Consider the following 15569-nt stretch of genomic DNA (forward strand, 5'->3'; position numbering starts at 1 on the left):
TAGGCCCATAGGCATGCATCAAAGACTACTTATTTCTCAATTTTTTTAAAATTTAGGCCTAGGCCACTATGCGCATGATCAAATCAAAACTTGAAAAAAGGAACACCAAATGTTGCTGGAGAGTAGCTTACATGCCCCTAAATACTTCTAAATTTACAGTTTTTATTTTTTTATAATTATTATTTTTTAATCCGAAAATAAATTTTTAATTTTTAAAAATTATATATAATCCAAAAATTAAAAATTTTTATGTCATCGTGTAGATCATCCATAGATATACAACATATAATAAAATCAAGCGCAAATTAAAAAGTTTGACATGATCTCTTCTTATTTTACAATTTTCGAGCTATTTTTTAAGTTCTCCAAAAAAAAGTGAGGGAATGAGATAGGAAAAAGAAAGCACACCTTATTTAGGCTTAGATCTTTCTTCTGAAGTGCTATATTAGTGTGATTTTCACCGTAGGAGAAAGGAGGAAAGACGGAAAGCTCTCCGCTGCTTAGAAATGATGTTTGGAAGGCCTTCTCGGGCTTTCCCAGCATTATTTTATCAGCAAACAAAGAAAAAAAGAGAAGGCCCGGTTTAGAACCGGGTCGACTCGATGTGAACTGGAAGGTTCCCACCGAGTTCAAACGGAACCGGCCGGTACGGTCCGGGTCGGGCTGAAACCGTTTGGACCTTTTCTATCCGGTTCCGATCGGTTCAGAATCAGTTCCAATCGATTCAGGGTCGGAACCAACTCCAATGGCCGAACCGAACCGGTTTCCCACCGAGTCAGCTCAGTACAGGCCGAACCGAGCGATTCAGTCCGGTTCGGCCTTTCTTGATGCAAAATGAAGACCTATATATCTGGACTGTCTCATTCATAGGCTTGTTAAGCCACATCAGCTACACAGACCCTTTGACATTATAGGTAGAGAACCTCTAAGCTACAAGGAAAAGATCTTCCAAAGACCATAAAAAGAACACAGCATAAATACTAACACCTCAGATAATCGTATCTTTAACACAATTTTCAGCACTAGCATGTTTTGCTTATAGTATGTGAAATGTTTGAGATCTATTTAGACTTTGAATGAGCGACGGAAATAACAATGATGGAAAGCAGAAAATAAACTTTAGCATGCAACAGCTACATGCATGAAAGAATGCACACTTGCATGCCGGCATGTCACACACCACTCGCATATAGCTCAAGCACAATTCTAATGCATGAACTACACCTGCACATGTGGATGCAGATATGTACAAACAAGCAGTCATACAAAAACAGATATGTATTTCTTCAGCCAAGGAGATAGGTGCCAGAAGGAAACTAACATTTTCACAAGCTGGAGTTGACTGAACGGCAAATGAACGACTTAATCCTGTTAAAGGGGCAGTATCAGGGAAATCTGGTTCCAACCGAGTGATGACTTCTGGCACTGAATTCTGCAAATTTTGATATATCTATTAAACCATGAATACTAGTTGGCCATAACATTAGTAGCAGTTATCTACCAAATTTAATAGATGTCATCTAACCGGGGTGGTCAATTCTTCACCAGATAGACTGGTTCTCTTCCTTGAGCTTGTCTGGGCACATCGAGCTAACTGAAGAAACAGATTAGGGTATGATTCTATAATTGTTTGCAAAAGAAAAATCTAAAAAAATTACCACTGAATCTTTCCTAACTGCTTAAATATCACTATGTTTCAAAAAATGGAAAATGGATTAAATGGCTCATACATTCATTACATGTGGATCATTCCATGGTCCCATGTTGGATCTAAGACATCCTCCCTCATTAGTGCAAGTGCAAGAGCCACCAAGAAAATCAGGCAGTTGACTGCCCAAAAAAGAAGAGAGAGATGAAAAAAATACCACATTGAGGTCCAGAAAGTTACATCTTAGACCAATTCAAGACACTGCAAAACCTATACAGCAAAAATAATCCAAACCTCATGTCAATAAATTCAAGTAACGTGGTTCGATATGCATCTCCTAATACCTGCAAATTAAGGTAGAAAAAAGAGTTAGCTATAAACTTGTTGCGGGGCAATGACAGAGCCAATTATGTTTACCTGTATTTTTGCAGATGTCCTTGGATCAATGAAACCTTTTAAAGCACTCCATAGTAATCTGAAACCATTGCCAGCATTAACAATGAACATCTTATGCAATATCTGCACAAATGAGCCAGCATCAAGAAAAAAAAATAGAAAAGTTGCTTGTACAAAAATGTCTAAAAATTTCAGTGTATAATATATAGACAACCTCAGGGTAGTTATCACTATCAATTTTATTGATGCGGAGGACTATATCATGAGCCAATTTGCCAACGCTCATCCAATTCTGCATAATCAAGTTAGTCAAGTTTCCATTAGTCACATTGGATAATGATAGGTCACAAATAAACAGTCAGGTAAGCTAGCAGCAACATACCACTCCTTGTACATCTAGAATTGTTATCATTGTATCAATATGCTTTTTGGCTGCAAGTGAACATGCTGGATATTTCTCAGTGAAAACTTTCTCTAACACCTGAACATGGTATTTTAGAAATCGTTCAACTGTTGTAACCTTCATAAGTTTGCTTGGATCGACCCTCCCAAGCCTTTCAATATAAACAGGTCTACCATCTCTGTCCACACCATGATAATTATGCGGATAGTAACGAAGAACCTCTTCCAGTTCGTCAAACACAAAGTCCTAAAATCCATTCATATATTAGAAAATTTATATATAACATGCTGAAGCTCAAATGCAGTACCTTCTGACAAAACTGAAGCAGTCATTTATAAAAAATAGCACTGATTTGGTAGGAAGAAAGGTAACAATTATACTTTTCCCTTTTGCATAAGATTACTTTAGACAAGTTCATGGATTACAAAAGGCCATGCAGGGAAGAATAAGGGGAAGAGCATAGGAAAAACAATATAAAGCAAGCATAAGTGTCATATAAATTAACACAGCCTGATCCGAAATTAAACAATATAGGTTCTTTAAATCTGATGGACAAAGAAAAGAAAACTGCCGACCATCATGTAAACTAGATAAACCAGCCTCCAATAAGGGGTATACATGACAATTAGCTAACTCCTGAAAGATTTGAAGAGGACAACTAGTATATGCACAAAATTCCTATGTAATTCTTATACTTAAAATAACAAAAGTTAAAGCATACAAGAATACTTGTATATACAGGCTTATGTGATTAGGAGCCCAAATTAGTTATATTTTGTATCTTCTTTTCTAGTTAAATTCTCCAATGCAACGAGCAGCTTTATAAGTTCTTCCTTTTTCCATTGAATGGTTGATTATTGAAGAAGTATGAATCAAAATGCCTTCTTGTCATCTTATTGTGCGATTCTGTGAAAGGTATGAGACCTTCAAACTCTAGGTTTGAGACACAGGTTTCATGGTGGTTCGAGATCACTACGTAGGAAGTATTATTCTATTCCCATTTTGTTTATTCTCGTTTGGTTTCTGATTTTTCCCCGTTCTGCTAGCTTGACTTTGATTATTCAACTACAGAAACCCTTTAAAAACCAGTTTAGACTCTAGAACAAATGCTAGGTTAAATATAGTAATCGATTACCATTTCAAAAAGACAAAAACTTTCTTGGTTAGTTTCATACAAAATTCAGGTCTAAATCTAAACTTATACCTTTCCTTTTGGAGGCAAGCATACATCATTGAAGCTATGGCATCCATCAAATGACCACTGCACATTCTAGCTAATAATTTTATTCAGCTCAATGAAACCCATGTGTATAACAGTGGGACCTGGGACTTAAGCCCAACCCCAGAATAGTCCTCTTTTATTAAACAATGACAACTGCATTGTTATTTGGTGAGGAGAAACAAAAGTTCCATGGCATTCAATCAACAGTTAACTTTACTGGCATGTTATTTTAAATTACTGCTATAAATTTAATCTAAACCCAAACAGAATCCTCCTGATTTTAGTCTTCCCATTAGAGTTCCCTTGCTTTTCATTTTCACATCGCAACTTTCCACACTTCTATCTGCCCTTCAAAACAACATTCTCATCTTTCATGACATCATAATAGCAGCTAGTCATCATAACTGATCTTCAATTTTGATAAGAGCTAAAACTGAAATTTGTATTTTTCTAATGCTTTAAAGAAAGCCAGCAGTTTAGAAATAACTTATACTGATACAAAAGGCTATGACATTTTAAGCAAAAGGAAACCCCAATACAAACTATACACACCCAAAAGGAAATAGAATAATAATTTACAAGGAGAAAAATGTATGGGAGCTTTTGCTTCCATCCCGGAAATTTAGAACTACCTGCTGCATGGAAATACTCCTAGATGGGATCGCCTAGCAATCCAAGACAATGACTTGGAGCACAAAAAGATGAGTCTGAGCTCACTGGCCTCATAAAGCTCCATGCTGCTCACAAGCTGATTCATCTTTCCTTAGGAAGCTGCAATGATCCCCATCCTTGTTTGATAAACTGATAGCCACCCAAGCATCATTTATCCTCCAAATGTCATGGGAGCTCAAGGACATTTCAACCATCAACGAGCACATGATTGCCACTTCAGTGGCCAGCAATTATATGTAGGGATGGCATGGGTCAGGTATGGGTTGGGTAGGCTATTGCCCATACCTACCCCATACTTGCTTCGAGGTGAAGCAGGATGAGTAGAGTTAGACAGGACGGGTTGGATGGATCAGGTCGCATAAAGCTACAAAAAATATTATTTTCACATAAATCATTTTTTACCTTGGGATGGAGATTCGTGAAGAGTTATATATATCCATATCGGATTCAAGGCAACTTGTGAAGGGTTCTATCATGCTATAATGGGCAGCGGAAGCTAGGAAATTTAAAAATTTCTTGATAAAGTTCCTTAACATAAAACCCTTATAAGCCAAGATCACCTTAATGGAAGCAATCAAATAATATAATATAAATGCAGAAATTATGATAGTCATCCTCTAACCCAATCCAATTGGGTTAAAGCAACTCTCCATTATGTCTTCATCCAACGGTAGATCAAGATCTAACGGTCTAGATTGAATGATTTATTAAATCTAATCCAATTAGACTCAAACCAAGCCAATTAGGTGCCAACTCTTGGCTAACCCATATTAGAACATGATCTAATCAAATTAGATCAATTAAGAATCATATTCGAATCCAATTCGAATCAAGAGCTAAGGGTTTGCAACAACTGCTAGGATGTCTATCTTGCAAACATGATCTAATCCAATTAGATCCTTAATAAGTTTTCTTGTGTGTGACCCATTGGGTTCCATACTTAGCCAGCAATAGGTGTGAGTGCGAGTTGACCCAACTTGATTAGAACTCTTCTAATCGATTTAAGTCCAAACTGCGCAAATCCGAACTTAACAATTAGAATCCTTTCTAGTTGGTGATCGAATTAAACTCTTTAATTCGATCAAACCTATAAGACAAGATTGACGTCTAGCAACGTGTCATGTCTACCCGAAAAATATGAAATTTGGTGGAAATACCAAAAATACCCTTCAGTGGCAAGTTACCGTGCAATTCAATCCTTTAATCAAACTGCATCCCGAATATGTATATGAGTATGAATATATGTCAAACTCAATTTCATATTCATATATTTCTCAATCTTCTAATGATAATTCGAATAATGAAATATTAAAAACTCTTTCTAATTTTCATTGTGCTTTGATCAAAGGCTTCCTGAATTATCATATGATTAGAATAAATAGGATGCGATCTTCTCTTACTAGAAGTGATTAATTCCTTGTTGACCTGCTCATAACCTTCGTACATAATCCACCATATCCAGAAGACCTCGTATATAACTTATTGTCATGAATGAGTGGAAACCAAAATATGGATTTATGTGCACAAGATACTATGATGATCTCAGGTCAAAGGATCAGTTGCACAACTCCCACTAAGAGAATCATCTTTTGACATGTAAGTAAGACTTCATAAGATTTCTCTTTGTAGGTCAATTCAGTGAACTCATTTCTCTAATGAGCACCCACATCTTTGTATTAGTGTCTCCACACAAGTGATTGTGAGATCAATCACCCTCTGCATCGAGCATACATAAGATGTGCCAGTCTTTCCGGTAAACATTGATCCCCGACTCAATGTACCAATGACTGGGAATATTTAAGATTAGGATTTTAGGATTTTAAGTCTCACTAGTATAATCTCATCATAGCCTCAAAATCATTGCCTTAATCTAAGGGGTTCATCACAAATATAATCAACAGCATATGATGAAACACAATGCCTAAATTTATATTAAATGTCATGTACATGATTTGGAAAATCAAAAAAAAATCCTTCACAATACATATTGCGATTGGCTTGTAGGGCATCTACTCTTTCAATCTCCCACTTGCACTAAAGCCAATCGCCCTTATATTTCATCCCCATACAATCGAGGTGGCGATCAAACTGCTGTTGTGGTAGAGCTTTAGTGAACGGGTCTGCTAAGTTGTTCTTTGTGTCTACTCGTTCAATGACTATGTCTTGTCTCTCGACGATCTCTCGAACGAGGTGGAAGCGTCTTAGAATGTGCTTGGATTTGTGATGAGACCTTGATTCCTTTGCTTGAGCAACAGCTCCAGTGTTGTCACAATAAACTGGAACTGGTCCAGCAATCTCAGGAACTACTCCCAACTCAGAGATGAACTTCTTCATCCAGACAGCTTCCTTAGCGGCTTCACTTACAGCGATGTATTCTGCCTCAGTAGTTGAGTCAGCTACAGTTTGCTGCTTGGAACTCTTCCAGCTCACTGCACCACCATTTAGGGTAAAGACATACCCTGAAGTGGACTTGCTATCATCTGGGTCTGATTGAAAACTAGAATCAGAAAATCCTTCTAGTTTTAACTCAGATCCTCCATAAACTAGAAAAATATCTTTAGTCCTTCTTAAGTACTTAAGAATATTTTTCACAGCTATCCAATGATTCTCTCCTAGATCAGCCTGGAATCTGCTTGTTATGCCTAAGGCATAAGCAACATCAGGCCTAGTACATAGCATAGCATACATAATTGATCCTACTGCCGAAGCATAGGGAATAGAATTCATTCTATTCCTCTCTTCAGATGTCTTAGGAGATATTTTCTTAAAGAGACGTATGCCATGACTCATAGGTAAGTAACCTCTTTTACTTCCTTCCATGCTGAATCTTTTCAGCACACGATCTATGTACTTAGACTGGGACAAGCCTAGCATCCTTTTAGATCTATCCCTATAGATCTTTATACCAAGTATATAGGATGCTTCTCCCAAGTCTTTCATGGAAAAGCTTTTTGATTGCCAAGTCTGACCGATTGTAACATTGGAATATCATTTCCAATGATTAGTATGTCATCTACATACAATATTAAGAAGACAACGGCACTCCCACTAGTCTTCTTGTACACACATGGTTCATCCACATTTTTGATAAAACCAAACTCTTTGACTGTTGTATCAAAACGGATGTTCCAACTCCTTGATGCTTGCTTTAATCCATAAATGGATCTCTTAAGCTTGCATACTTGATTTGCTCTCCCACTTGAGACAAATCCTTCTGGCTGTGTCATGTAAACCTCTTCCTCAAGATAACCATTAAGGAAGGCGGTTTTGACATCCATCTGCCAAATTTCATAATTATAGTATGCAGCTATTGCAAGCAAAATCCGAATAGATTTAAGCATGGCAACTGGTGAAAAAGTTTCATCATAGTCAATTTCTTGCTTTTGCCTGAAACCTTTTGCCACCAATCTAGCCTTATAGGTTTCTACTTGGCCATCTGCTCCAATCTTCTTCTTATAGACCCATTTGCAACCTATAGGGTTTACACCTTCTGGTGCATCAACCAAAGTCCATACTTGGTTGGTATACATAGAGTCTATTTCGGATTTCGTAGCTTCTAACCATTTGTTAGAGTCATTACTCATGATAGCTTCTGAATAGGTCAGAGGATCATCATTTTCAACGATGTGGGCTTCATCATTCTCAATGATAAACCCATACCTCTTAGGTGCATTTCGCACTCTATCTGACCTTTGGAGAGGAGATGTGTGCTGTGGTTGTACTTCATCAATGGGTACATCTAGTTGAGGAATATCTTGTGTTTCCATTTGTAGGTCTTGAACTTCTTCAAGTTCAATTCTCCTATCCTTACCTTTTTCTAAGATAAACTCTTGCTCTAAGAAAGTGGCATGTCTACCTACAAAGACCTTTTGTTCGGTAGGATGATAGAAGATGTATCCTATACTATCTTTAGGATAACCTACAAAAATACATTTATCTGATCTAGCACTTAGCTTATGTCCAAAATTTCTTTTGACATAAGCTTTACAGCCCCATATCTTAAGATACTTAAGATTAGGCTTCTTTCCTCTCCATATCTCATATGGAGTACTAAATACGAATTTTGATGGTACCCTATTTAATATAAGTGCAGCAGTTTCTAGGGCAAAACCCCAGAAGGAAATAGGAAGATCTGTAAAGCACATTATAGACCGTACCATATCTAATAGAGTACGATTCCTTCGTTCAGCTACACCATTTAATTGTGGCGTATACGGAGGTGTCCATTCAGAGAGAATGCCCTTTTCTTTAAGATGATTTAAAAACTCACTAGAAAGGTATTCACCTCCTCGATCAGATCGAAGGATTTTAATACATTTTTCAGTTTGTTTTTCAACCATACTTTGATACTCTTTAAATTTATCAAAGGCTTCGGATTTATGTTTCATAAGATACACATATCCGAACCTTGATAAATCATCAGTAAATGTGATGAAATAAAAGTATCCACCTCTAGCAGGAGTTGTCATAGGACCACATACATCTGTATGCACAAGTCCTAATAACTCTCTTGCCCTTTCTCCATATCCAATGAATGGAGACTTAGTCATTTTACCCATAAGACAAGATTCACAAGTTCCTAATGATTCATAATCATAAGGATCAAAGAACTCTTCTTTGTACAACTTGTTGATTCTTGATTCGTTTATGTGACCAAGTCGGCAATGCCAAAGAAGGGTGTTATTTACTTCTTCTCTCTTTCTTTTATTGCTTTTATCAATATGAAAGACATTGTCATTAAGTAATAGAACAAGAAAGACCATTTTCCATAATGCCATTGCAATAGACTTTATTAGAAAAAGAAATTGAGCAATCATTGCTCTTTATATTAATTTCATATCCTTTCTTTAATAACAAAGGAACGGATTACATTTCTAATAATTTTGGGCATATAATAACAATCTTCTAATTTCAGGTGCTCTCCCGAAGGCAACTCCAAATGGTTGGTTCCCACAGCTTCAGCCTGGATGGACTCTCCTCCAGTGCCATACAGCTCGAAGTCACCTTTCTTCAAAATTTTAATTTTCTGTAGTCCATTCAAAGATTTGCAAATATGAGAACCACAGCCGGTATCCAATACCCATGAATTTGAATTTGAAGAACTTAATGATAAGTTGGCATGTAACATAAACATACCTTTCGATGCAACTCTTGCATCGGTCTTCATACTTGCAAGAAAACTCTTGCAATTTCTCTTCCAGTGGCCTTCCTTGCCGCAGTGGAAACAGATACTGGGTTTGGAGTTTTTCTTTCCTTTCTTCTTCTTGATGTTGCTACTATTAGGGTTCAACCTTTTCTTAAAACCCTCATTGCCTGATTTCTTCCTTGAGCCCCTATCAACAAGAAGGATCGGATCCTTTTCCTTTTTGATATGGGTTTCAGCTGTCTTTAACATATTTAACAGCTCAGGCAGTGAGACATTCAGCTTGTTCATGTGAAAATTCACAACAAACTGAAAGAATGATTCAGGTAGTGATTGCAGGATCAAATCCTGACTGAGCTCACTATCCATAGCAAAACCTAATTGACTTAATCTGGTGATCAAGTCTATAACCATAAGACAATGGTTTTGCACGGACGTTCCTTCATTCATTCTAGCACGGAACAATTGCTTAGATATCTCATATCTAGCAGTTCTACTCTGCTCTCCATACAACTCCTTTAAATTAAGAAGTATGGATTGAGTGTCCATGTTCTCATGTTGTCTCTGTAGCTCATTGCTCATGGAGGCAAGAATGATACATTTGACAGTTAAACTGTCATTCTTCCACATCTTATGTATGGCTACCTCCTCTTCTGTAGCATCATCCCCTAGATCTCCAAGATCAGGGGTTTCAAGAATATAGGAAATTTTCTCCTGAGTGAGTACAATCTTAAGATTCCTCAACCAGTCTACATAGTTTGGACCGGTCAACTTGTTGGCATCCAAGATGCCTCTTAGTGATAGTGAAGATGCCATTTAATTCAGAATTAATTCTACATAAGCAAAGAACAAAACTATCATAAACAAACCAATCATGATGACATATATACAATTAGACAAGAACTTTATCTAATTGTTACTCCCACTATTTTATCGAATATCATACCCCTCTCCTACGATAAACGAGAAAATCTAATTTTTCTTAGTAGGGTTTAGATCCTAATTCATCATAAAAGCCTTATGGTTGCACAACAAACCTTTATGAGTTCAAAGGTAGGAAACTCTTTCCAATTGCATCTCATGCAATTCTCAACTTTATCCTATCCTCTTAAAACACTTATAGCCTTGTGGTTGCACAACAAACTATAATGTTTTAGTTAAGTCAAACCCTTCATTTCCATATAGTCATATTCAAATAATATTGTCCTTGTGGTTGCACAACAAAGCAACATATTAAAATATGCCATAAGCATCTCTATGCACCAAGACAGTATAACATCAGTCCTCATTGCAAGTCTTGTGGTTGCACAACAAACTAGCATGGATCTTGACATAATAATGTCGAGGCATGAAGGAAGGATATCAGTAGTATTTTATCAACATTAAGCTTATCCATAATAGGCAATCAAACAATTGGCCAGGTAAGCAGGTGGGAGGCTTCCCTTACTCAGAGAGTAAGGTCCTAATTAAGTAACCACCTTTAGTGTTTTCCTTAGACACTAATTAGATTAATTGTTCTAGAATGGGTCAGCTCAAAGTTTTTCAACACTATGACTTAATATAATATTATTGAGGGCTAACTGGTCTCATGCACATTCTATAATTATAACATATTAAACATATGTCTTTGTATATGCTATAACAAATTATATATCTATCTCATAGCATATATAAATCATAACCAACTATCATGCATCATAGCTATCTCATAGCATGTATAAATTATTACCAATTAACTAAATCAATTAACATATCTTCATATGAAAATTCATATCATGAAATTTATAACATAATACTATCTCATAGCATATATACATCATGGCTATCTCATAGTAATTTAACAATCATACATCATGCATAATCACCTGATTGAACCAATTAAGGGTGGCTCTGATACCACTGAAGGGTTCTATCATGCTATAATGGGCAGCGGAAGCTAGAAAATTTAAAAATTTCTTGATAAAGTTCCTTAATATAAAACCCTTATAAGCCAAGATCACCTTAATGGAAGCAATCAAATAATATAATATAAATGCAGAAATAGAAGAATACCTCTAACGCTAATCCAATGTGCAGAATTTCCACTAGGTGCCCAAGTGTTCACCCTCCAACGTTGATCCACACGAAAACTTGATTTAAGTCTTAAGCTCCAAAGACTTTGATCCTTAATACAAAATTCTTCTAAAGAACTCTAATGGCTTGCTTTCCTTTCTTTATATTTTTCTTTAACCTTCTAAAATCACTTCTAATTCTTTTGTCCTAAAGAAGACCACCTTGTCTTGGCTTAGGACACACTAGAAGCAATGCTAGAAAGAAAGAAACTAATGTAAGAAAAAAAGAAGAGAGGAGTGGGGTGGAGTTGGAATGATGAAACCCATGGAGTGCTAGCCTATTTATAATAGGTGTAGAGATGCATCTCCAAGGGATGCATCCCATCCACACATCCTCTCATGAAAGGGCACCATCTAAAGGGCCATATCAAATAAGAGGAGGTGCAGATCAAGTGAGGAGGTGTATCAAATTGGGCACCTAGTGGAAATTCTGCACATTGGATTAGCGTTAGAGGTATTCTTCTATTTCTGCATTTATATTATATTATTTGATTGCTTCCATTAAGGTGATCTTGGCTTACCCATATTAGAACATGATCTAATCAAATTAGATCAATTAAGAATCAGATTCAAATCCAATTCGAATCAAGAGCTAAGGGTTTGCAACACCTGCTAGGATGTCTATCTTGCAAACATGATCTAATCCAGTTAGATCCTTAATAAGTTTTCTTGTGTGTGACCCATTGGGTTCCATACTTAGCCAGCAATAGGTGTGAGTGTGAGTTGACCCAACTTGATTAAAACTCTTCTAATCGATTTAAGTCCAAACTGCGCGAACCCGAACTTAACAATTAGAATCCTTTCTAATTGGTGATCGAATTAAACTCTTTAATTCGATCAAACCTATAAGACAAGATTGACGTCTAGCAACATGTCATATCTACCCGAAAAATATGGAATTTGGTGGAAATACCAAAAATACCCTTCAGTGGCAAGTTACCGTGCAATTCAATCCTTTAATCAAACTGCATCCCGAATATGTATATGAGTATGAATATATGTCAAACTCAATTTCATATTCATATATTTCTCAATCTTCTAATGATAATTCGAATAATGAAATATTAGAAACTCTTTCTAATTTTCATTGTGCTTTGATCAAAGGCTTCCTGAATTATCATATGATTAGAATAAATAGGATGCGATCTTCTCTTACTAGAAGTGATTAATTCCTTGTTGACCTACTCATAACCTTCGTACATAATCCACCATATCCAGAAGACCTCGTATATAACTTATTGTCATGAATGAGTGGAAACCAAAATATGGATTTATGTGCACAAGATACTATGATGATCTCAGGTCAAAGGATCAGTTGCACAACTCCCACTAAGAGAATCATCTTTTGACATGTAAGTAAGACTTCATAAGATTTCTCTTTGTAGGTCAATTCAGTGAACTCATTTCTCTAATGAGCACCCACATCTTTGTATTAGTGTCTCCACACAAGTGATTGTGAGATCAATCACCCTCTGCATCGAGCATACATAAGATGTGCCAGTCTTTCCGGTAAACATTGATCCCCGACTCAATGTACCAATGACTGGGAATATTTAAGATTAGGATTTTAGGATTTTAGGTCTCACTAGTATGATCTCATCATAGCCTCAAAATCATTGCCTTAATCTAAGGGGTTCATCACAAATATAATCAACAGCATATGATGAAACACAATGCCTTTATTTATATTAAATGTCATGTACATGATTTGGAAAATCAAAAAAAAATCCTTCACAATACATATTGCGATTGGCTTGTAGGGCATCTACTCTTTCAACTTGTACTATTACTTGTACCCAAGGTTCGCCGTCTCAATACTGGATCATGCACTGGTACCATCCTATTATAATATCGGTATATGGTATGGCACGAGATAGTAGGATGTATCGTGTTGGTACAGTACAAGACTATATATCGATTCGGTACCGGTATGGTTCGATACATCGGAACGGTACAATACTGACCAGTACGGTATGGTATGCCTAGTATGGTACAGTACTGACCAGTACGACGAACCTTGCCTGTACATACCTTAGATCAATTGCGAGTTGGGTAAAACCTACCCCATTAGGTTGAGTCAGCTTGGGTACACGATAGGGTGGAATAAATTGCCACCCCTAATTAGATATAGGATAAGAGCTATGAGCTTGGTGACAAACTCAATCGACATAAAAGAGCAACCAAAATGGCTGTGACCATCGCGCTTATCAAACATTGTGGTCATGGTATCAACTTTTGCCAAGGGAGGAAAGCTCGAGTGTGGATTTGCTTGGTGACGGAGCAGTGATGTAGGACAATAGGGGTTAGTGCTGGCTAAATGCGATAGTGGGTATTGAGGAGAAGGATTAGGGTTGTGAAGGACTTTATTAGTAAATGTCCAGATTCTAAGATTAGGATAGTCATTAGGAAAACTTGAAATTGATTCTACTTATGATGCCCTAGATGTAAGGATGAACCAAATACAATCTAGAGCTCTCTTAAGCAATCAAATATAGGTTCATAAGCATAATAGATCAAATGATGCATACAAATTATATATGCACCATGGTTTTGATTTTTTAAATCAAAATAGAGAAGTAATGCAAAACCTCTACAACTCAAAAGCCTTTAATCTCAAACTAATTGGGTCAGCTACAAGAATCATTTTCCTCCATTCTGCTTGCTTTAGGATCATATCTTTTGAAAGATGTTGAGATGCCGATTCCTTTCTTACTACTACATCCCATGTGGTTTTTGGTCTTACCTCTATTACTCTTCATCCCTTCTACATGTCCAAACTATCTAAGCAGCCCTTCTCTCAATTTGTCTTTAATTGGTGCTACCTCCATCTTTTTACGAATGATTTCATTTCTTATTTTAACTTTATTTTTTGCTTTACCACACATCCATCTCAATATTCTTATTAATATATTTTTCTCTTCCATCTTTTCTCCATTAGGAATCTCTTGAATTAGTCCATAAATACTCTTCCAAAAGTATTGCTGATGGGGACATCAGAGCTGATTATGTCCCCGCCTAGTCCACCATTTTATTTTGCATATTTGTTATATGTTATTTCTGGGCTTGTTTGCATTTTAGGGTTTATTTATGTATTTCGGGTTCATTGGGAATTATTGTGTAAGGGGTTTTATTTTAATTGTTCTTATTTGGGCCCTATTTATAGGGGACTTATATGTTGATTAGGATTAATGAAAGATTAAGAAACTCTTTTCTCCCCACGTCTCCCTCTTCTCTCTCCTTCTCCTTCTCCCTCTTCTCCTCTTTCTGCCGTTCTTCCTCTCTTCTTCTCCTCCTGTTCTTCCTCCCTCTTCTTCTGTTTCCCATTGTAACACCACAGCAGACGCCCCGAGTTGGACCCTCACCGCAGCCGTTTTCCCCGTGTTTGGTGCGGCATCAACTTGGTATCAGAGCTTCGGCTTTGCCCCTGCTGCCAAAGCCACGATCCAGACTTGTAGCTAAGGGATACAATCAAAAAGAAGGGATAGATTTTGAGGAAACATTTGCTCCCGTAGCCAGATTAGAAACTATTAGATTACTTCTAGCTTTTGCATGCTTCATGGATTTCAAATTGTATCAAATGGATGTAAAAAGTGCCTTCTTAAATGGTTATATAGAGGAAGAAGTATATGTAGAGCAACCTCCTGGTTTTGAGAATCATGAATTGCCAAATCATGTGTTTAGATTACATAAGGCATTATATGGATTGAAACAAGCACCTAGGGCTTGTTATGATCGATTAAGCAAATTTCTGCTAAATAATGATTTCAGTATAGAAAATGTAGATAAAACACTTTTTCTCAAAAGAAAAGACAAAAATTTGCTAGTAGTACAAATATATGTAGATGACATAATCTTTGGTGCCACTAATGATAATCTTTGCAAAGAGTTTGCTAAATTAATGCAAGGAGAATTCGAGATGAGTATGATGGGAGAACTAAATTTCTTTCTTGAATTATAAATCAAGCAAACTAAGG

At 36.6% G+C, this 15569-nt stretch overlaps 1 protein-coding gene across 3 annotated transcripts in view; it reads right to left on the reverse strand.

Annotated features, from left to right (window-relative positions):
* The window catches only part of LOC103697890 (phosphatidylinositol/phosphatidylcholine transfer protein SFH9-like), a 74597-nt gene that overhangs the window by 13464 nt on the left and 45564 nt on the right, over nt 1–15569 (reverse strand). For 2 of the 3 annotated variants that reach the window (XM_039118168.1, XM_039118167.1), the window contains exons 3-9: nt 2427–2693; nt 2259–2336; nt 2066–2167; nt 1943–1992; nt 1731–1830; nt 1526–1594; nt 1322–1432 (exon numbers count right to left, since the gene is read on the reverse strand). In XM_039118168.1, coding sequence (XP_038974096.1) covers nt 1322–1432; nt 1526–1594; nt 1731–1830; nt 1943–1992; nt 2066–2167; nt 2259–2336; nt 2427–2693 — 777 coding nt within the window. The remainder of the gene's footprint in view (nt 1–1321; nt 1433–1525; nt 1595–1730; nt 1831–1942; nt 1993–2065; nt 2168–2258; nt 2337–2426; nt 2694–15569) is intronic. The other variant, XM_039118169.1, reaches the window with a different exon arrangement.

Source organism: Phoenix dactylifera, unplaced genomic scaffold, assembly GCF_009389715.1.
Source record: "Phoenix dactylifera cultivar Barhee BC4 unplaced genomic scaffold, palm_55x_up_171113_PBpolish2nd_filt_p 000315F, whole genome shotgun sequence".
Taxonomy (NCBI): Eukaryota; Viridiplantae; Streptophyta; class Magnoliopsida; order Arecales; family Arecaceae; genus Phoenix; species Phoenix dactylifera.